We start from the raw sequence: 22772 nt of genomic DNA on the forward strand, positions 1-22772 counted from the left end.
TCTGGCAATTCAATGGGCATGGTGTTGTCCCCCCTATGTCTCACTCTCAGCAGGCATGCACAGTTGCTTGCTGGGGAGAGAATAGAGGGTGTAGAACCTGAAGCAGCTGGAGGCCCCTGTGCCTGCAACTGATGCCAGAGAGGGGACATGACCAAAGTTAAGAACTCATTGAGGGGCAATGCCCAGAGAACAGAGCTTCCACTTCTTCATTTTGCTACCACATCCCCAGCATCTACTGGACTGAGTGCACTAGGGTTTTTCTTAGCCCTCCCCACAGTCTCGTGGGAAAGGTGGTGTTATCCCAAGTCCCAGAGGAAACAACAGAGGATCAGAGTCATGCAGGGCACACAGTAGCATCAATGGCAAGGCAGGGTCCCAGGCTCCCAACACCCCCACCTTCTCTGGCAGCCCATACGGGGTCTTGTTTGAGTGTGTGGCTTCTGCAAACCCCATAGCGCTCAGGGATCTGAGAAGGGGCACTAGCTGGCAAAGACAGCCTCTTTGGCATCTCCCTGGGCCACCCGAAGCCATGATGGGCAGTCTGGGTTCCTCCAGTGCTCCAGACAGCCCTAGGGTTCACCATCCATGGGGCTACTGTAGCTCAGACCTGCAACGAGACCCAGGAAATGAGAATGCTCCCAGGCCAGGCAGGCAGCCTCGTTGAGGTTGGCTGAGTCTGTCGTGGGAGGCACTGATTGCAGGGTGGGGGCCCCATGCCCTGTCTGAAGCGGCAGTGCATGCTTGCCTCAGGCTACCTGTTGCCTTTGGAATGTGAGCCTGCATTTTTAAATGTTGGTAACCAGTCCACAATTTTTAATGCCCCTCTAGGGACCACATTTGACCCACAAAAAGCCACCGATAGCCTCCACTATAGAGTGTGTAGGACATCCTCACACTCAGGACAGCTCAGTGAGCCCTGCCAGGTGCCAGGTCCCCACAGTTTGGCTGGGTCCCATGCCCACACTGCCCGTCTCACCTGCACTGACTTGGTAGCTTTGAGTTCCTTTCTACCCAAGTCATTGACCAACCTTGGCAATCATGAGAATCCACAGCCAAGCCCTGAGACTGGCCTTGAGCCCAGGGCTCCCAACCCCCCAGCTGCAGCTGGACAGACGGACAGGAGGCAAGGAGGCTCCGACAGGCATGTTGGTCTGTGGAAGGAGCACCCAGGAAAGAGCTCGAGCAGCAGTACCCCTAGCATGCTGCGCAGACCGCCCTGGGGTGTGCAAGAGGATTCACGACAATATTCAAACAAGCCTACAAACAATGTTGCTAGGCATGTGTCTGCTTTAATATTATGCATTCTGTGGTGACAAGGGATGCTGCATTTCCATTTATGGTAGCTTATAACATTTTATAATTGAATAAATGAGTTGATTTAAAGAAATATTCAGTAAGTTAAAAAGGTGGTGGCAAAATTAGCAACATGGAAACGAGATTTGGGAAACCCTGGGTAGGTCATCCAGGAATTTTAATGGTGACGAGGGACTCAGATGGCCTTTACAAGGCAGCTGAAATTTAGATCAGGGAGAGATAGAGTGCCAGATGAGCCAGAAAACAGGGTGCTCTATCCCTTTGCACATGTTGCTATGAATGAATGAGCCATCAGGCACTGCCCACCAGTCCCCTGCAGCCCCTGGCTACTTCTCTTCCTCCAGCCACATAAGCAGCTGAGGGACTTGGTGACAGCTGAGTCTGGTGGGAGGGGCTGTGTAATGGCAGGTGATACCATGATTTCAGAGGGAAGCGGACTCTGTGGGAGCTGTGGCCAGAGGCCAGGCCTCCCTGACAGCAGCGGGGAGCAGGCCCAGCAGCCCAGAGCTTCATACTCTGTGTTCTCCACCAGGGCACGGGTGCCTGGCCCATGGGGCCATGGGTGACCTAGCCACTCTCCTGGGCACCCTTCTCCTTCCCCAACGCTGGACCTTGCCACAGGGCAAGGAACTGTGGGTGGTTTGCTTAGGAAAGAGACAGCAGCTCTGCCCCTTCTTCCCCACATATGCTTGAGTTTTCCTTGGATAAAAATGCGCACATATCCTGGCAGTTCTCACTGTTGTAGCTAGTCTTTAAGAAAAAAAAGTAAAAATCCTCTTCAAAGTGACTGAAATGAAGGTACTATGTGGCCAGACATGTGACCATGTCTCTACCAGCTGAGGAAACCAAATGTGAGACAGTCACTAGTTTCTGCTCATGTCATCTCCAGAGAGGGAAAGGACAGTTCTGAATCACTTCGGCTTGGTCCAGGCCACGCAGCAGGCCAGACAGGACCCTGCCTGCACCGTTGAAACCCTCCCTGCTCAGAGGAAAGCCCCTGCTCAGTGCTACCATCCCATTTACCTACCCTTTCCACTGCCCACATGATGAGGACCATGGTCTTCATACCACAGACTTGGCCATGAAGGCTCTGAGAGTCTGAGAGAAGCTGGCCTGAGGCCACCCAGCTGGTAAAAGGGAAGCCCAGCACCAGCTCCCTGTCCAGGGGCTCTGGAAGTCCTGCTTGCAGGGCCTGTCCACACAGCACAGAGGACTCCCTGGAAGAAGTGGTCTCAGTTGGTCTTTTCCAGCTGTGGGGTTGGAAGAGGCATTGAGCTAAGTATCTAGACCTGAGGAATATCAGGGGCAGAGACCTGGGTCAGGTGTCTGGGAGCTAAGTGGAAATGAGGTAGGTCTAGGAGACAGGAGACTCTGAATCAACTCAGCCTATGAGGACAAAGGCCCACCCAACTGTGTCTCCAGGAACTGGGCTCCCCTAAAACTGCACAAAAGTAATTTGAGTGGATACTCCCACATTCTCCCCTCCCTGTTCCGCTCAGCACTAGAAATTGTTAACACAGGGGATCACTTGGGGGCACTGAGCAAAGCCCTAGTCCTTTGACTTGGACAGAATTCCTCTATGTTCCTCCCTCCACTCTTGGGCCCTCTGGAGCCCCCTCAAAGCCTCCATGGGACCCCACACCCCCAGCCTTTGCACTGTATCCATCAGTCTGACCCACTGGGCATAGGGTCAGCATCTTGGGTGGCTTCCTGCCAGCCCTGGAAGCCTACCACTTTCCCAGCTCCTGCTGCCAATGCTTGGGCCTGGTCACCCTCAAGGCCTTAGCCACAGTCCACCCACCCATGTGTGGGGTGGTCGTTGTACTCCCTGAAGGTGGGGGAGTAAGTGCACAGTGGCTTTCGATGGCGACAGCCAGAGGGGTCATTGTCCCTGAGAAGCGATCTGGGACAGGATGTTGTTCTTTCCACAGCTCTCTCCCCTGACTTGCTACAGTGCATTTATTCATCCTGTCATTCATTCATTCAGAATCCACTGAGGCCCATGCCCACCTCCACCCCGGTGGCTTCTCATGGCTCACAGCCTCTAGGCCTGAGAGGCGGCTGGCCCTACCAAGCTCCTCACTCTCCCTGCGCCACCACCACACCAGCTTTAAGTCACTTCCCCCCAAGCCCCAGCCTCTTCCCTTCTCCAGGCCTTTGCACATGCCATTCCCTCTGCCCACAGCGCTATCCCTTTTCCTTCCCATGGCTTCCTTATGTACCTACTTCAGATTGGCTTTAAACGACACCCAGAGGCCCCCTCCCGGGTCTCCCTGTGTCAGTACTTCACAGTCCTCATGCTCACAGAACCCACTCTTCCTTTCCTGGTACATGAAAGGCACACTGTCAGGTGGTGAGAACACACTTTCTCAAGCCCAAGCCAGTCAGGATTCCAGCTCCACCACTTAATTAGCTGTGTGTTCTTGGGCAGATGACTTCACCTCTCCAGGCCTCAGTTTCCTCATTTCTAAGCTGGGGAGAAATGATAAGACTTCCACATAGGGCTGCTGTGGCTAAACAGACAAATGAAAGAGCACGTTTAGATGAGAACATAGACATAGCAGAGCTACAGCACTTTTTAACTTCTGATGTTAGGGTCTGTTCACCCAGTGGTTACTGGGCATAAGCCCCATGAGGATAGAGACTGAATCAACATGCTCGGCTAAAGATTGAGTAAATGCATATGCCATAGCCTGCTCGGGCCTGGGGCTGGGTGGTGAGTGCCTTATAGCCCTACCTCCCAAGGAACTCATGGCCCAGGGAGAAAGCTCAGCAAAGGCAAGCAGGCAAACACAGACTGAGAAGGACCGTGGGCCTTTCCAGAAGGCATCCAGAGGAGCAGCCTCCATGGCTTAGCTGGAGAAGCCAACAGGAGGATGCAGGCACATTAGGTGAGCACCAGCAGTATAGCTAAAGCTAGGGGTAGGCTTCCCTGGGACCCTGAGGGCTGGCAGGCTAGGCCCAAAAGCCTAGAATTCATCCAGAGATGGGTGGGACTGGAAGAAACACCCACCATGGGCTCACTTCTTTCCAGTAAGGGACCAGCCTGGCCTGGGCCTCCCTGGTGCAGTGTGTCACAACCCCAGCGTCTCCTCACTGACCATGTGTTTTCATGTGGTATGCCTAAAATATCTGGCAGAGGGAGGCCAGCCCCGCCCTCTCTAGCTCATACCCTTTTGGCAGGTGCTCTTTGAAACCCAGTCTAGAAGACAGAGTGGAAGGTGTGAGGGGGGTATCCGGTCTGCCTTTCCAATATAAAGCAGAGGATCCCCCAGGCTGATGATCTTCAGGACCTCCCTGATACTCCCCCCTTTTCTGTACTGTGGGTCAGAGCCCTCAGGATCCTGGGAGCATATCATGCACCACAGGACCCATCCCAGGGTAGGTGGCACTAGAGAAGACAACCAGCTTGAGCTGCCACTTAAAGGACAAATCAGCTGGGCAGGGGACTGGGGAAGGCCTTCCAGTGGGGTGCCAGCAGGAGGTGGGGCCGAGACCATTCGCCATGTCCATTGACCGAGTCAGAGTCATGGAAAGAGGGAGAGGAGAGATGGACCATGGGGGAGGAGCTGCATGCTGGGGTCATTTATCACCGGGGCTGCAGAAGAGGCAGAGGGGCTTGGGTGTCAAGGGGGCTTAGCACCACCTAATGATTGATACTTGTCCAACAGGGACATGGAGGGCATCAAGCTCCATGCAGCTCCACCATCTGCTCCTACCTGGCACCCTCCCAGCCATCTGGGACACACATCTTCTGTTCAGCCCTGATTACCAGCTGATGAGCCAGCCCAGAGAGCTCACACGGTCATCCTGAGCCACACAGTGGGCAGTAGCAAAGCTATCCCTCTGGAAAGGGTCCACCCCACACGCCTGGAAGAGACTGGCTGCCTGGTTACAGGAGGCCCCAGCTTATAAACATGGTCCAGTTACAGGAAGATTGGGAGGGCTTTTGGTTTTCATTTGATACAGTAATTTCATGGACCTACCCTAACAGGGTAGGTGTGCTTGACCTCAGCAGAAGAGAGTATTAGCTCCAAGAGCTCTATCTCCCACTGACTGCCTGACACGGTCTGAGTGGAGCCTCAGACCTAGTGCTTGTCTGGGCAGAGTCCCTCCTCAGAATCTAGAGCCCAGTTTTTCCGACCTGGGGTGGCTGTGAGCTGTCAGAACAGCCAGGGACACCACACAGAGTGCCTGAGGTAGTAGCTGCCAGTGTTGGGGGAGGGCTTACCCTGTGCTGGTGGGCACGGGGTCAGTGCTTCACATGTAGCATCCCACTGCTAGGACGGTCTCCGTCAGCACCCTGAATCTAGAGTCCCATGAGGGCTCTGGCCAGGCACTTCTCAGAACACCACCCTTCGCCTTTGTTATCAGGGCCACCAGAGAGGAGAGAGAGCCAGGCATTCCTGGGGCTCCTTCTACATGCTATGACCTTCTCTTGCATTAATCCATGTACTGGCCATGTGCAGTAAGGATTGTGTCCATTTTACAGATAAGAGAATAGATGAACTACCTGCCTTGAGAGTAAGCATGTAATATGCTCATGATCAGGCCTCAGCTCACGCAGATCCAATCCCACCCTCTTTTCCATGTTGCTGGCCGGTTGCTCAAACAGCTGAAGCTGGGAGTCAGGTGGGTAGGATGGCTCAGTGTGTGGGCACAAGCAAGGTGCTGAAAACCTGGACTTGGGTCCTAGAGACAGGGAAGCCAAGCACAATAGGTCTACTGCCCCCAAATAACTGCATTTTAAAGTAGAAGGCTCTGGCCTCAATTTCCTTCATATCCTCACAGCTACCCACCTCTTGTGAGAGTGAGTTCCCTCATGAAAATGTAGGGCAGGGACTCCTCTGCCTCCTCAGAGAACTCAGATATAGTTTATGTTGCTTTGGCAATTCAAGGTCTTGATTAACACCAATGCGTGGGGCTTGTTCAGCACAGGGGCCTGAACTTCTGCCCAGTGAAAAAGATGGGTGGGCCATTCCGGGCTCAGGTGTGCAAATGATGCTATTATGTGGAGGCCTTTCACTTGCCTTTATTCCTTCTCCCACTTACCCTATTCTATGGAGGGGGTATGGTAGGAGAGGTAGGTATGAGAAGGAGGGATGGTCTAGGATCGAGCACCATGGAGCCCATGGCATGCATACGTGTGTGCATGTGGAAAACTCCTGCCAGGCTAGAGCCAGAAGTGAGGGGCCTGCAGCCTCTGTGGGAGCATGTGCAGTTTTGATTTGATTTCACGCCGAGGTGAGGGGTGTCTGTGACAATCAGGGGCAGGAGAGCAGCAGGATTGGCTTGGTAGCACAAAGATTTCCTGGTCACTCATTTCAGACACGGAGGGACCTCTGGGACCTTTTGCTTCCTTGTCTCTGCACTTGGGGATGTTAAAAGGATTAGACTTTGACCACCGGAGAAGCAAGAGTGGTATGTGAAGACCTGCTGTCAAATTCAGAAACCTGACCAGCATGTCTGTTCATTTGGCTCCAGTGGCTGGGCCCCAGAGAGATAGCTGGCCCCGTCTATAAAGCAGCAGAGCTCCCTGCGTTTCTGGAGGCACCATCACCACTGATGCCCACTGTTTTCCTGTGGCTGAATGGCCTGTCTCCTCACTTCAGTGTAAGCTGTGTCAGGCCCAGTACCCAGGGCAGGGCCTGACACAGAGTAGGCACTCAGTAGATATGATCGAAGAAATGAATGAATAGGCTGCACATCTGAGGCAAACTCCTGAACTTCTGATCTCCGAAGACAGTGGCTGCTGATGTGCTCGTTGCTTCCAAAAGGCCAGAAATGAAGGTTTGCAGCCCCGAGCTGTGGTGATCTCTCGGCACCAGCTTTCTCCATCTGCCAAAGAGGCAGAAGAGCCCCCACCCCTCCTGGGTTGGCATGGCCTCCCCAGGTGACCCCCAAAAGTGCCTCCAACTTTGAGATGCTAGGCTCTATGCCTGATGCCCTACAACCTTGCCCAGCTCTGTGCCCCAGCCAGTATGGCTGTGGGCTTTGTGCAGAGCCGGGCAAGGTAACCAAGGCCGCCTCAACTCTCTCAGCTCCTGGACCATTCCGTTTGACCTTTGTCACCCCAGCCACACTGGTGACCACACCTGTGCCCCCTGACTAGTTGGAGGGTGACACAGGATGCTGTGGGTACCTGGTCCAGGCTCACTCTCTGCAGGGCTCTGAGTGCCCCTGGCTGGTGTAGGACCACCATGATCCAAGAAGGGGGTGGTGAGTCCAGCCTCTCTCCCAGCCTGCTCTGCTAGCACTCGTGTCACCTTGTCCCCTGGGTTTCTCGTGGCCTGTCATGGTCTTTAGAGGATAGGGGCTTCCTCTGAGCAAAGCTCAGGCCACCTCAGCCCCTACCATCACACCCACATAGGACCATGCATGTGGCAGACGTGAATTCCACATACACGGAGCAGTGTGCGGCACCTCACTCCTCAGTACCAGTAGCACAGGTGTCTGACATATAAGGCTTGCACAAACTTTATTTGAAAAAACAAAGAGGAAGAAGGCATCATTTCCAGGGCTGGGGAAGAAGGCAGGGTACATCTGCAGGGCCTTTTCCCATGCCCAGCTCTCTCCATGGCTCTCTCTCACTGCCTCTCTCTCACTGCCTCTCTAAGGGGCTGTTCCCTACTCCCTGCTAGAATAGAGGGCTGTTTAGCCCACTTCACAGACATGGAAACAGATTTATGGGGTCATCTCCCAAGTACCCTGCAGAGCCCACACCTCCCAACCCAGTGACCTTCCTATGGCTGGCTGTGGTACCAGGGCCAAACCTGGAAAATGGGCCATGATGACAGCTATTCTTTGATACACATGCTGCACTTCCCAGACAAGAACCCCTCGTGTTCATGCTGGCACAGAGACACCCATGGATACCAGCTCAGATCCATCGGCACTGTGCCCAACCCTGGGCCAGTCTTCCCCAGCCCCATACAACCCAGACTCCTGAGAGTGGAGGAACACCTGGTTGGAGATACTCCAAGCCAAAGCCTGTATACTCCTCCAGACTCAGGGGTGGCCTCCCCATATGTACAGTAACCCCACAAGGCCATTATGAAGGACCTGAGCCGTGTGGCCACAAAGTGATAAATCCTAACCAGGGCAGAGCCACAGACAGTGTTTTGGAAGAAGAAAAACAACCCAGTGGACAAGGGTCTGCACCAGCCTGTCAGCAACTATATGGGGTAGCATGGAACCAGAGAAAGGAAGCCACATCCCCATCATGCCTACAAGAGCACCCCAGGGCTGGTAGGGATGGCCAGTGATCCAGAGGCAGTTGTAGTGTAAAATACAGCGGGAGAAGGACCAGGACGAGGTGAGAAGAAGGTATGATGCCACTTGCAGGCACCTCTTCTGTGCCAGGCATTGTGCTGGGCATCAGGGCCCCACACCATGTTGTGTGGGCACGGGGGTGGAAGTAGTAGGAGCCAACCTAGGTTCTGGTGCCTGGTGCACACAGCAGACAGATGTCAAATGGATATTGTATGCATGCAGTGATGGTACAGCCAGCCTCAGAGGGCATGGTGGGTGTTGGCATGCCAGGTGGGTGGGTCAGCCCCATGCACATACCAGCCCCTGAGAGCCACTAACCAAGCCTGGGATCTGCCTGTGAGGGCATGTCTGTGTGAAGTGGTGGGGACCCCTGTGCGAATCCCAGCTGTAGTCTTCACAGGTCAGGGAGGGGGTAAACCATCAGAGAGGGACCACTGAAGCTCAGCTTCCCTGTCAGCCGGAGAGGACAGCCAGCCCCGGGGCCTGCCCGCCCGCCTCTCCTTCCACTTTGGAAACAGGGCTGATACAGTAATCAGGATGCCACATATGGCCCCTGGAAGATGACTGCTCCCCAGGCCTTTGTTCGCCTTCATTATTCTGGATGAGGTTTTTTTTTTTCCCAAGTCATAAAAATGACATTTTTAATATGTGGAATTTTTTTTAAAGAAAAGCAATATGAAGAAGACTTTTATTGTCAATAAGCTCTACCTTTTAAACCAGTTATCTTAGTTTCTGCTCTAGGTATTTTAATTGAAGATTAACTGCTGTTAAAGAGTGTACACATTTAGGGAGCGAGTGTTTGGAGTATTAAAATTCAGCTCCCTTGGTGGCAGTGGTGGGGACAGTCTCTGCGGGGGGCCACCAGGGACCGTGCTCCTCCCTCACTGCTGGCCGAGGGGCTATCCATGGAGGTGGGCACCTGCAGGGGGTGCAAATCCTGGCCTTTGCATGGAGGGGCAGGTTGGGGAAAGTCCAGGAGCAGCAGTCGGTCCCCTAGAGGCAGCTCCTGCTGTAGGCCCTACTCCTGTCATCCCTCATCCTGACTGAGGAAGACGCCAAAACTCAGAGCAGGGCAATAAGGCCACCATGTCACATGGCCTGGTATCCAGACCTGGGCCACGGGCTCAGAGCTCTGTGAATCATCCCCCACCCTCCCCTGCCTGCCCAGCCCTCACTGAGGCCTGTCTCCAGGAAAGCTCCTTGGCCTGGTCACTGTCCTCTGATGATTACCTGTCTCAGTAGCCATTTTTTTTTTAAAGTTTTACCTTTTTTTTTTTTTTTTAGCATTTTTTTTTTTTAATTTATTTATTCAGAGAGAGAGAGAGAGACTGAGAGGCAGAGACACAGGCAGAGGGAGAAGCAGGCTCCTTGCAGGGAGCCCGACACGGGACTCGATCCCGGGTCTCCAGGATCAGACCCCGGGCTGCAGGCGGCGCTAAACCGCTGCGCCAGCGGGGGTGCCCTGTCTCAGTAGCCATTGTGTTCTGGGAGCTATACAGAACCCACAGAAGGAATGGATCCTGCCCTCCAGGAGTCTCTCAGTCCAGAGACGTGTGTACACGCATGTGTGCATGCATATACATGCACACATCATTGGCAAAGTTAGGCTCACCGTTGGTACCAGCACAAAGGTGGCACTCTGCAGTACTGTCTGAAAGAAGGAAGGTGACTCTTCCTCCAACTACCTGGAAAAGAACTTGGGATCCAAGTAGTAATAAGGATGCATGATCACTTGTTTGCCACTAGCCGTGTGACCTTGGGTAAATTATTTTGGATCCCTGGGCCTCAGTTTCCCTGAATGATGGAGTGGATATGGTGCCTTCTTTGTACAGGGTAAGGCATGGAAAAGTGCTTTTCTGATGCTTCCCTGGCCAGACACTGTGCCAGGCTCTGGGATCTAATCTCTATCCTCAGAGTCATAGGGAAGTGAGCTCATGTACATCCATGACAGAGGTCACATGGCGGCAGGCCCAGTGCCTGAGAGTAGCCCCATGGGCACCAGGATGTGGTGCAGCAGAGGGGAGTCCAGCTCTGAACCCAGACTGCAGGTTTGAGCTCAGCCTACCACATCTTCACTGTGTGATGTTGGAGACGTACTGGCTCTCTCTGTGCCTGTTTCCTTGTGTGTAAATAGAATCAACACCCAGGGAGCAATTTAGGAATGGAGGGGCAGTGTGTATAGAGCACTCTGAATAGGGCCTGGCATGTGACGAAGGTACAGTGAATGCTAGCTAGGATTACCATTGGTGTTCTTTTCATGATTATTGAGAACTGGCTGGTACCTGTCTTTGGGGCAATTCAGGCTAGGCCTGCCTCACACAAGATGGTCTTTCTCCTTCAGACCCCTTCTCTGCCATTGTGGCCACTCTCAACATCTGTCAAGGCATGGCCAAGTTCCGGCAGTCCCCCGATGGAACCCAGAACATAGAGACACGTGAGGTGTTCATCCCTGGAAGTCTCTGGAGACAAGTTCCTCACCTAGCCCAGCCCTCATTGCCCCAGCCTGGGAGGTGCCTGGTGAGAGGTGGCTGCTGCCCAAGTTAGGGTGGTCCCCAGTCATGCCAGTGCCCTTGCCTTTTGCCATCTCCTCCCCACCCTCAGAGACAGTAGCCTCAGCCCTTTACGTGCCCCCTGCCCATGGTGTTGCCATCCTGCTGCTTTGTTCCCAGTGAGGAGCAGCAGGACCCTGGGGTGGCCAGGCCAAGTGCCAGACTCTCAGGCCCACAGTAAGGCAGACAGCTTTGTAAAGCCACAGGCTTGAATGCAAAGTGTTACTCCCCATTTACCAGCTGTGTGACCTTGGGTGGTCACCTCCCCTGCCTGGAAAGTAGCTTAGAGGATGTCTGGAAGCTCAAATGGGATGCTATATGAACCCACCTGGCTGGGTGTGTGTTGAGAATACTAGCTAAGCAGTGTCCTATGACAGTGGTGGCAGAGGTGGAGGCAGAGTGACCTAGCAAGTCCCCTACCCAGCTTGCTACTGGCCTATGTAGCCTGCCTCAGCCCTGCTCCCCCTGGAGCACAATAGGGATCCAGCCAACCTAGGCCCTAAGGTCCAGCCAGCCTTCCCTACCTAGACACTTCATCAAACCTCAGCCTAGAGGGACAGCCAGGAGTCTCTGGGAACACTACTGTCCAGGTTCCCGTCCTGGAAACTGCCATTCAGAGGCAGCTCCATCCCCAGGTTGCAGTCACCAGCACCGCCCCCTGCCCATGTCTGGCATACCCCTCATGGAGCACTTGGGCAATTCCCTCTGAACCATCAGGTCCCCTCCCACATAGTTGTACTGCCTGTGCTGGTGGGGAGCGTGAGCCTAGGTACTGGGATTGGGGTCCAGGTCCCCTGGGTGCTGAGGAGCAGGCCTCTAGAGCTAGGTAGACAATGACATATTGGGAGAAGAGGGCCAGTGCATTCCTGCCTCCATCAGCCCAGCTAGCAGTTGGCCAGCCTCCTGTGGATTGACAGGGCCTGACTGGACTGCCCAACAGTGAGAAGGTGATTAGGAGTCAAATGGACAGGTGGGTAAGCTCTGACCTCCTGGGAGGTCACCCTTGGGAGAGAGCCAGCTGTCAGGGTCCAGCCCACCGGTAGATGAGGCAGTTACCAGTAGTGCCTCTTCCTGGAGCTTCTGGCCAGTGTTTATAGGCTGCACCTTGTCCCCCGAGGACTCGGGGTCTGGACATGAGGCAGTGTGTAACCCCATGGTCTTCTTGGAGGCTGGAGGCCTGGAAGACATCATAAAAGGCCAAGCCAAGATATTAAGCCTTCTGCTGAGAAACCGAAGGAATGAGGTTTGCCAGGTAGACAAGTGTTGTGGGTCACCCCAAGATCCCCAAGATGAAGGAGCACCAGGACAGAGCCAGGGCAGGGTGATTGGGGAACCCTTCACAGGGGTGAGTGTTGGGACCCTGTGCAGAGTTGAGTGGTGAGGCCCTGTGAATGGGTGGGGGGCTGTGTAGGGGTAAGTGGTGGAGGTTGAGGACACAACAGGGTCTGCAGGAGGTAGTTGGGGAGGAGCTGGCTAGAGGAATTTGGACACCTGCCTGGAGAATGGCTGAAGGTTTTGAGCTGGGAGGGATGATGAGGTTTTTTGTTCTGGAAAAAATCTCTTTGGCAAGAGACCCAAGAACAGATCAGAAGAAGGAGCTGGCAGGAGAGCAGCCTGGCGGCTCATGCCAGAAGGCCAGCACCTGAGGCCCCAGTGCCAGCAACCTGCTCCCACAGGGCCCAGGGGAGCACTGAGTGAACGGGCCAGCCATCAGAGATGCCAGGTGGGCTCCCCACTGGGGGCTGTGCATACTCAAGCAAAGGTTTGAGCCCTGCCTGAGCTTCTGGGTTGCACACTAGGAATGACCTGAGTGGGATGTAGAGCCCCTGGGTGCTGGGACTGCAAGCCTCAGTGCCCCCGCCCCTGGTGGGCAGGTATCATGGCAGCAGTGGGCCGCCCCTGTGAGCAATGGGATGGGGTTGGGTAGTTCAGAATATTGGGCCCCCAGCCCCACACCAGCTGCACCCGCAATGTCCTGTGTGACGGCAAAGTTTTCACCTGGGCTGCCTGCCCCTCTAATAATTGAGCCTCCAATTCTTGAGACCAAGTCATTTCCTTTTTCAGAATGGTTTTGTTTTTGCCTTAAAACAAAATCCTTCCTTCCACAGAATGCACTAGTTTTCCCTCCCCACGCACCCCCAATCTCCAAAGGCTTGACTACATTATAATTTCAATTTACACGGTGTGGGAAAGATTTGTGCAAAGGGTCCTTTTTTGTTTTTGAAGAATTCATCATTGCTGCTAAGAAGCTTAATATAAATTAAAGGAGGAATTAGGCAACATTAAGACATCAAAATGGGGGTGCGGGCGCCCGTTGCCTCGCCTCCACCCAATCAAAGGGGCCGCATGGAGCCCATCGAGTGTGCGCTCGAGAGCCTCAGAAAGAGCGCGATTCCAATAAAGGGCCTGTTGTGTCGCCCGCCTTCCCCTAATTCCCTTTGTTGCAGGGACAGCAGAGTACATGTCTGATAAAAACTTAATCACCTTATCTTTTTAAAGCAAATTGCATCTTTGTTTACATACGGGCTCCATAGCAGGACGAGAAAGAAGAGAAAACCAGGCAGCTTTCCCAGCCTTAGTCAACACGTTAAAGACCTGCACTCCCAAGGATAAATGCAGAGAACCAAGGCTGACAAAGACATGGTAGTAAGGTAGCATGGTAGCAAGCATGGTCACCGGCACGTCTCACGGATGAGGTCAGGGGCCTCGACAAAGGGAGCCAGCTGACTGGTGTCCCCATGGGCTGTCCCCCCAGGCCATTCTCCCCTCTCTCCACCCGTAGTGCTCCCACTGGCTCCTATTGCCAGCCGGGCTCTCCCTAACATGCAACTCCCTCCAAATGCCAGCTCGCTTTTGGGCCTTGTGCTAATACCAGATTGCCTGCCCTCTTTGAGCCTCTCCTCTCCCCTGGCGCTGTCAGAACAAAGCTTGTACAGGGCCCACACAGCCCTGGGCCACTGGCCTGCAGAGGGATCTGGGTTCAAATCTCAGCTGTACCACCAACTACTGCGGGTCTGTGGGCAAGTCCTCGCACCTCAATATACCTGCAGGACGGGGTGCCAACAACAGCCCTGTGCAAACCAGCCCAGATGGGGCCCTACTGCCTTGTGTCAGGGCCACCTCTGCCGCAGATGAGTCTGCCTCCCATTTCTGCCCCCCAACCCCTCCTGGCCAGACTGACCTCCAGCCTTCCCCTCAGCGGCATGTCCTACACAGGCTGCCACATTAGCCACTAGAGGCCTTGCCAGGCGCTGTGCCACCCATACATCCCGTGACCTACATACATGAGGCAGCTTCTTGAACAGGGCGGGCAGGCAGAGGCCACTTTCTTTGGGTAAAGTTTGACACTGCAGCCCACCCAGCATGGCAATTGAGGGACCTCGGCCTTGCCGACGGAGGTCCCTCCTGTGGGCAGCCCCTCAAGCTGCTCACAGGCCAAGCATCCAGTCTAGACTCAGGGACTGGCTGGATTCGAGGCCCTCCATGGCCATCCATCCCGGCTACCCCATATGTCAGCCCAGCTCAGCCACCAGGCATGTCCCTCGGGGCTCCCCAGCCCATCCGTCATCACCAGGATACTGCCCCCAAAAAGGGCCCCTGCCCCCTGCCCCAGCTCTCTTTCTGCCCTGTCATTTCAGCTCCTTCCAAAGCTGCTTGTTCCAGGAGGGGAAGCTGGAGTGACTGGAGTTGGCTACAGCCCCATGGGGCCAACCAAGGGGGCCAGTGACCCCAAGCTGCTCGCATGGGCTCAGTTCCCACTGGGGGGTGCAAGCCGCCCACCAGCGTGGAGGCCCCTCTTCAGTCTGGCCCCCAACATGAAAGCGACGCCAGCAATTGGAGGCAATTTGCCGGCCTTTGATGGCTATGTCAGGGCGGCACCCGCGGCCAGGGCTTGGGAAACAGTTGTGCTTCTCGCATTCTTCCCTGATTACCCCTGGCCCAAGCCAAGACCCAGCAGCCTCCAGCCCACTGTGCCTTTGTGTGGAGCTGGCACTCGGTGAGAAAGGCCAGCCCGGCCCTGGGAGAGTGTCCCCAAGGAAAGCCACGGCGAGCAGCGTCACCCTGGGGTCACGTCGGCCCACCCCCACCCCCACCTCCTGGGCCTGGCGTGTTGGGGAATGGAGCAGGGCAGCCGAGCCACAAGAATCCTGAGATTTGGGAAGGAGCAGAGATATCTGCTGAGGCCCAGTGGAATCATGGCCACCATGTGAACCTCACACGTGGAGCACATTTAACTATGTGCCCACCCTACAAGGTAGGGAGCCAGGCTCCAGGTCACGGGGGCCCAGGGCCTGCCATCTGAGCCTGAGCTTCCCCATGGGCCACCAGCTCACAGATAGGTATTTCCTAGTCCTGGAGGCATGGGCTCTGCAGGAGCTCTTCTCTTACTCCTGCTGCCCTGTGCACCTGGGCCAGACTGCTCCTTCCCTTTGCCTTCATCCCGTGAACCCTCCCTGGGCCTGCCTGCCACGCCCCGTACCCAACACTGCAGGGGCACACCCCTCTCTCCCTTACAGGCCATGAGGGAGACGAGTGCAGAAAGCAAACATCATGCCAAGTGGGGTTCAAGGAGGAATCCTGCTTGGCCTAAGCAGATGAGGGAAGCCTTCCCACGGAGACCGTGGCAGAGCAGGCCTGGCCAGACAGGAAAGGCAGGGAAGAACATTCCAGACTCCTGGCTTGGAGTGGAAGCAAACAGAGGCTGAGAGGCAGAGGGAGGTACACGACGGATAACCCAGGTCTCAGATGCCGAGTAAGAGGACAGACTTCATCCTGTTGGTGGCACCCAGTCCAGAGTTCCACATGTGCCTCCAAGCATCTCCCCCACAGCTGGGGGCAGGACCAGGGAGGAGGTCCCCCGGCAGTGCCCCAGAGGCCTTCCATGCCAGGACAGGGCAGCAAGGGCAGGGAGCAGGGGGGACCCTCTGGAGGTTGTAGAGAGCAGTGCCCTCAGTCTGTGCCTCCCAGTGACTGCGCCTCACAGAGCAGTGGCCTGTGAGAAAATCCTGGACTTCCAGTGGTCAGGGAGGAGCCATAAGCATGGCCTGAGGTTGTGCTCTGCCTGCCCTTCACCGGGCAGAGCCAGATCACTGCAGAGATGACACCGCTGGCCTAGAGAGCCAGTGAGCTTCCTGGCCCACAGCAACTCTGAGAGCCCTAACCAGGACGTGGGGACAGACGTGGCCCAGGGGGACAGCTCCTCCCCACCTGCCTCTTCCTCCCCTGCCCAGCCCTCTGCAGTCCTCTTACCCTCCCCCTGCTTCCCCGTGTGCCCATGCATTCAGCAGCCAGAGTGCACTGGGTGGCACTGCGCTTCCTCTGGGCTCGGGCCTGGGTGCAGGAGGTCATGCCAGTGACCCCTGGTGCGCGGCCTGTGAGTGCCCAGGTTCACAGAAATCTTGGGAAACAGAAAGAAGTAGGTGGAAGAAGAAAGCATTGCGTGTGACTTATTCCTGATCCCTGACAGCCTAGCGGATAGTCTTCTGAAAGTCTTTTCTTTCTGCATCCCAGAGTTAGAGCAGGACTCTTCCAACAATTTGTATTCCTGTGGGGTGTTTTTTCAATTAACTCGTAAGTTTGTCTTTATATAAACACTTATCAGGTGTCATTTCATCTCCCAGAATATTTTGCCACAGCAAATGCACGCTAGTCCTATCCTGACTGCTCTCCTGGGGGTCTCAGTGCCCCTGTAACTTCATAGGCCAACTACCTTCTCCGTGATGCACGCAGACCTTGGAACCGGGTAGCCTCAACAAGTCCCGCTCTGTCTCTCCAGACCTGTGTGACCTGGGATCAGTTACTGGCCTGGGCCTCAGTGTCTTCCACACTGTGCTGTGAAGGTTAAGTGCCTGCGTACATGGCAACATCTGTGTGGACAAACTTCAGGTGCCTGGTTAGGACTGAACCCCTGAAAGGGGCTGCTGGGTCCACACGGTGCCATTGAGGGAGCTTAGTAGCCAGTGCTTGTCCAGCAGGGTCCCATCCAGTGCTGATTCGTTCGGTGGTATTCTTTGAGCCCCTCTCTGAGCCGGGGATCGCTCTAGGTACTGGACTTCCAGCAGTGCACGGAGACACAAAATCCCTGCTGTGGTAGAACCTGTATTTTAGGAGGGGCAGAGGACAGAAGAAAGAGGAACTTATAGCGCTATGTTGGGAGGTAATCATAGCTATTGGAAAAAAACAGAGCTGGGTAGGAGGGGTCAGGGCAGAAGGGGAGAAGGTAATCAGGAAGGCCTCACCAAGAGGTGACATTTGGACAGTGATTAGAAGGAGGTGGACCTGGGGGCCATTGGAACTTCTGGGGCAGATCTTCCAGCAGAGGAACCAGTGAATGCCAAGGCGCCGAGGTGGGAATGCACCTGATGTGTTGGGGTGAGGGGAGCGGTTCAGAGACACAATACAGGCCAGGTCGGGTAGGAGAAGAGCGATGCAGGAGTCAGAGTCCAGGGGCTCCAAACACACTCCCCACGTCGGGGGCCATCCCAGATGGGGCCACACATGGGTACCTGACCCATGTGGCCTACCAGGGGGTGCTTCAGAGACAGGCCCCGAAGAGAGGGTGGTCGCTCCACAAGCACACGGTGATGTCCCTGAGGCCTACAGGAAGTGTCAGGAGTCCTGGTGGGTCCCAGGCAGATGGATAGTTGGCATTTGGCGGCCTCCCTCACCACTCTGAGTCCCCAGAGGTCTCTGGGACCCTCCCTGGTTTGGGTACTCAAAGAGCATGGTACACAGAATGCATTATATGGACATGGTAAGCTGCAGTCACCCTGCAGCACTACTAGCACGTGGCCACATGTCCATCGGCACTCAAGCATCGTGATACTCATTCCAAGACTTGGCACTCAGACTCCCTTTGCTTGCAGACCCTTGCCCAGGATCTCCCTGTCATCTGGCTCCCGTTTGGAGCTCTTCATCAGAAAAGCCTGCCCTGGGCACATGCGACCTGGCTGCCCTCCCCACCTGATGACACAGCAGTTTTGTTTCCTTGATCCGTCTTGGTGGCTATCTGAATTATCTTGCTGGCTTGTTTCCTCCCTGCCCCTTCTCAGACTCGTAAAGTCCGTGCAGGCCAGACCCTGATCTGCATATTCACCACCATTGTCTACAGTCCAGGAGTGTTGTGTGAATGTTTTCCAGGGAACGATGCAGGGGTAGGTAGGGAGAAGCTTGGGGTGGGCAATAGCTCCGACCACCGGCATCCTGAACTGCCCTTCCTCTCCCTCCGACTGCTGTCTGGCTAAGAGAGAAAGGCCACTGTTAACAAAGCAGCTCCCAATGACATTTGCCACAAATCCACAGCTTCACCTATTGGGGAGGCTTTCTGGGCATTGTGTCCAGGCCACCCCCAAATGGAGCAGAGGGAAATGAGCCTGACCATCTCAGAAGACCAATTAAATGGCCGCATCTTCACCAGTGCCAGAGAGATTTTTCTGGCTCTGCCTGCTTTGGGCCCTGTGAGGTATGCACTATGTGTAACGAGAGCCAGCCTGGGCGAGATGGACCGCCGATTGGGCCACGCCTGTCTCCCCAGCCCAGCATAGACGCCGGGGAGCCCTGCGCCTCTGCAGCCATCAGACCTCCTGGCACCAGAGGGAGACAGGCTGCCCGTGCCATTTGTCAGGGTCTGGTGCCAGCCACCTTCTCTGTTTGCAGAAGGAAGGCCAGGGTGCCGATTGAGGGAGGCAGATACCTGCAGGCCTTGAGCTAGCTTGGGGCCCTGGCCCAGGGCCATTCCCACGCCCCCTCCCAGGAGGTGCGCAGACCAGCTGGGTGTGGAGCTTGCCACCAGACACCGTGCTGCCTGGGCAGAGGACGATTCCCCTCGGTAAAGGTCCTGCAGGCCCCTGGTATCCCAGAGCCCTGTCGCATCAGCTGCAGGTCCCAACCTTCCTGGGTTTTTGAGAGGCCAGCAGTCTCACCCCCACCTGTGGACAGGGAGACTGAGTCTCTCTTAACAGGAAGCAGAGCTATCCCTGGCAGATTCTACAGTGTCCCTTAAAGCAGCCAGCTGGTCACGCTTCTAAACATCCGGGATGCTCTCACAGCCTGTGTTCCCCCACAGAACTGTTTTCCAGAGCCAGCCAAAGGTGGGCCCCCGCAGGTGATGGGCTGGGGGGCAGTAACCTGCATTTGCCATCAGGTACAAGTCCAGAGTTCAAAACCTCATGCTTCCTGACTCACTGTGGGGCCTGGAGTGAGTCCATGCCCTCTTTGGGGCTCCATTTCCTCAACTGTAAGATGAAGGGGCTGCTTCAGCAAACACGCACAAGTGCTTGGTCTGAGAAGAGTAATCCACATGCCCCTGCCACCCAGAGCTCCCCACCTGGTTGAGGCATGTCAAGCAAAGCTTGACACCAGAGTGTCATGTCTGGCTTCTCTTCTCAAGGAGACAGCTGCTAGCACCCAGCCAATATTGGGGCAAAGGAGGAGGCCCCTGAGGTGCTGGTAGACCGGGGTGTAGCAGGGCATGCTGGGAGGGAAGCCCCCTGCCTGATGCCTGCCCCCCAACTTCCCACCAACTTTGGACACCCAGCTTCTAGGTCCACTGTCCAGTGCAGTCCTTCTGTGCATTATAGAAGTAAGTAGGTGGATGCAAACCTGCCAGGTCCCACTTTTGGCAAGATCATTGGATCTCCACACTTACTTGCCCCTCGTCAGGGAATGAATGCCATGTTCCCAGCTCTCCCAGTAGTTATTGCTGCCCACTGGGCCTCCTTGCCCCATGCAAGTTTCACTGCCCCCTCAGCTTACCCCCGCCACAGCCCTGCCAGCTTGCTCCCACCAGGTTCCCCCAGCAGGGTTGTGAGCAGCCTTTCAGGGTGCAGGGCTAGTCCGAGGCCTAGTCACAGCCTTGAGGGAGGCAGAGCCTCCACCACTATGTTTGAAGCAGCCAAGCACTCACCCTGGCCAGCAGCCTACAAAGAGGCTGCACCATGCTGCTACCAAGCAGTTTCCTCATAAAGACAAGCCCCAGAGAAAGCCTGATATTCAAGGTTTGCAGCCTGGTCCTCCAGGATGAGTGGGACTTCTTCCACTGGCAAGGTGGGGAAGGGTGTTCAGGCGGAGAGAACAGCATATGCAGAGGCTCATAGTGTGACAACAGGGAAGCCAGGAATGGTCACGTGCTCCTCCAGGCTGCAGGGACAGCACAAACGCAATGGAAGAGTTGGGGTTGGCCTTAGGGTGTCAACAGGAAACTGGTTTCCACTCAATCATTTGGCTGGAGAGGGTGAATATGAAGTCTGCATACTGTACATAGTAGAGAGAGTGACAGAAGGCTGTCATTTAAAGGTGCCAGTGAAAAAAATAATAAAAGAAAATAAAAATAAAGGTGCCAGTGAGACATGGTGGAAAGCAGTGGGGGCTGCTCCCACCCTGCTTGGGGCTGGAGGGACAGCATGTGTGAAAGCCCAGGGAGAAGGATCCCCAACAGGAGTGACAGCCTTAGGGAGCAGGACTCAATATCCCAGCTGCTCTCTCTGCCCACCATCTGTCCACTGGGGCTCTCATTGGCTGAACCCAACCAGAAGCCAGAGGGCACAGGAGCCCACATGCCCTCTGCAGAGGTCAGCCTCCCCGGCATACAGAGGAGTAGAGAGTGGGTCTCCAGGGGCAATTGGGAAGCACCAGCCCCAGGAAGTCCCCAAGTCAAGCTTCACTGTGTATGTTTTGGCATGAGTGTTCTGGGAAACAGCAGGAGAGGGACAGGGCCACCAAGTGTGGGGCTGATCTCCATAGGAGCCTTAGTACAGAGTGAATGGTGGGCGGGGGCCCAGGAGACAGAGATGGGGAGCTGAGCTCCAAGCTGGACAGGCCTGTGACGCAATCTAGCACGGTGGGGTAGGGGCCGGGATGTAAAAGTGGACCATAGGCCTCGGGTGAGGGGGGCAGAAGCGGGTGAGCCCAGGGTGGCACCTGGGTCCTGGCTCAGCCTAGGAGGGTGTGAGGGTGTTGCTGAGCTGCGGGGAGGAGATTCGGAGATGAGTCAATGGGAGTGGGTGCCCGTGCAGGGCAGTGAGTGGACGGAGTAACAGGCTCTTCTGTGCCTTGCAGGTGGACTTGGCCCTGAGTCCAAGAGGATCCTGACGCCCACCCTCAAGAAGCGGAGCCGAGCTGGCCGAGGGGAAGCAGCCAAGCAGGAGGAGGTGGCCGAGCGGCCCGAGCCTGCACAACATGTGGCCCTCAGCCTGTCTTTCAAGCGTTATGTCTTTGACACCCACAAGCGCATGGTCCAGTCTCCCTGAGTGTCCCAGTGACCTCCCCCAGGACTCCTTGCCCAGGCCCCAGACGTGCCTCGACCTCTTGCAGTATGTCCCTCCCCATAACCCTGCAGACGCAGGCTCCCAGGCCTGGCGAGGAGCCCGGGGCTACAGTGGGAGCGGCACCAGTGCCGGCACCCTCCCACGGGCTGGTGGCCAGTGTTTCCAGCCACTGAGCTGGCAGCCCTATGAGGACCCATCCACACAGTGCCCCAGGTGGCCTGGCACTTCCCAGCTGTAAATAAATGTCCCCTGGTGCCGGCCTGGTCTGCTGGACTCTATGACTTCACCGGCGAGCAGGCCAGCCTGTACCCAAGGGGCGTATCTGGAATCGGCAGGTTTCAGGGGAGGGACCAGAGCCCAGGGGCCTGAGTCCAGGGGGTTCTCTAGACAGCCATGGCCAGCGAGAGCTCTGCCAGGAAGGGCACCCCTGGAGTGCTGGGGAGCCGCAAGTGCCCAGCCAGGGCATCAGGGCAGAGGCAAGTGGGAGGTAGGTCCTCCGTCTGGGGTGGAGGCGTCCGGCCTTGGGTGTCGGGCCTACCCTCCCCAAGTGAGGGCAGAGACCAGGAGCACGCCCCCTCTAAAGCCCAGGAAGCCCTACCCTCGCCCCTCACCCCTGCCACACAGGCAGCTGTACCCCTCAGCCGGAGCTGTGTATACTCAGAAAAGGGTGAGGTGGCAAAACCAGCTGAATGATGGAGATCTGTACATCCTACAGATGTCCCAACACTCCTTTATTTGACCTCCAGACAGATGCAGAGGCTGCCTTTGCAAAAGTGGCATCAAAAATATTAACGGGGCAGTGGCCATCCAAGGACTTGGAGTGGTTAAGTCCTGGAGCTGAGGGCAGAGAGGAAGGAGGTGGCATGCAGAACGTGCTGTCCTAGGTGCCAGGCCTGGACACAGCCCCTCGTGCTTCAAGGGGGTGTGAGAGCGGCTGGCCCTCACAGGGACCCAGATGTGAGGCTGGGGCGGGGCTTGCAGTCCAGAGTGACAGCCGAGGGCTGGGTAGGCAGAAAGAGTCCAGGCCCAGTCCCCGCTTCCCCCTGGGGTGGGAATGAACTGGAAGGGGATGGGTACAGGGAAAGCTAGGTGCTTCCAGCAAACTGTCCCTTCACCTCTTGGAGCCTCACTGCCACCGCCCGAGGGGACACCTCCAGTATCAGCAGGGGCACTTCTTGCCTGGCCCCCATGTGTCTGCAGACCAGGCTCCAGGGCCCCTCTGACACACCCCCACTGCTGTCCTACAGACCATCACACCAGGGAGGCAGAGAGCTAGGTCTCCCAGTGAGGGCTTCAGGGCAGGGGTCCCAGGCTGGCCACTTCCCATGGCTATGCAGCCCTTTGGAGTGGACACAGCTGGGAGGAGCTGGGA

The 22772-nt window shown here is 55.9% G+C and overlaps 1 protein-coding gene across 3 annotated transcripts in view; it reads left to right on the forward strand.

Moving 5' to 3' along the window:
* EEFSEC (eukaryotic elongation factor, selenocysteine-tRNA specific) overlaps positions 1–21659 on the forward strand; it is a 247598-nt gene extending 225939 nt beyond the window's left edge. For 2 of the 3 annotated variants that reach the window (XM_072720149.1, XM_072720148.1), the window contains one exon: positions 21192–21659. In XM_072720149.1, coding sequence (XP_072576250.1) covers positions 21192–21382 — 191 coding nt within the window. In that variant the 3' untranslated portion in view covers positions 21383–21659. The remainder of the gene's footprint in view (positions 1–21191) is intronic. The other variant, XM_072720150.1, reaches the window with a different exon arrangement.
* Positions 21660–22772: the final 1113 nt, after the last annotated feature.

This window comes from Vulpes vulpes, chromosome 9, assembly GCF_048418805.1.
Source record: "Vulpes vulpes isolate BD-2025 chromosome 9, VulVul3, whole genome shotgun sequence".
Lineage (NCBI taxonomy): Eukaryota > Metazoa > Chordata > Mammalia > Carnivora > Canidae > Vulpes > Vulpes vulpes.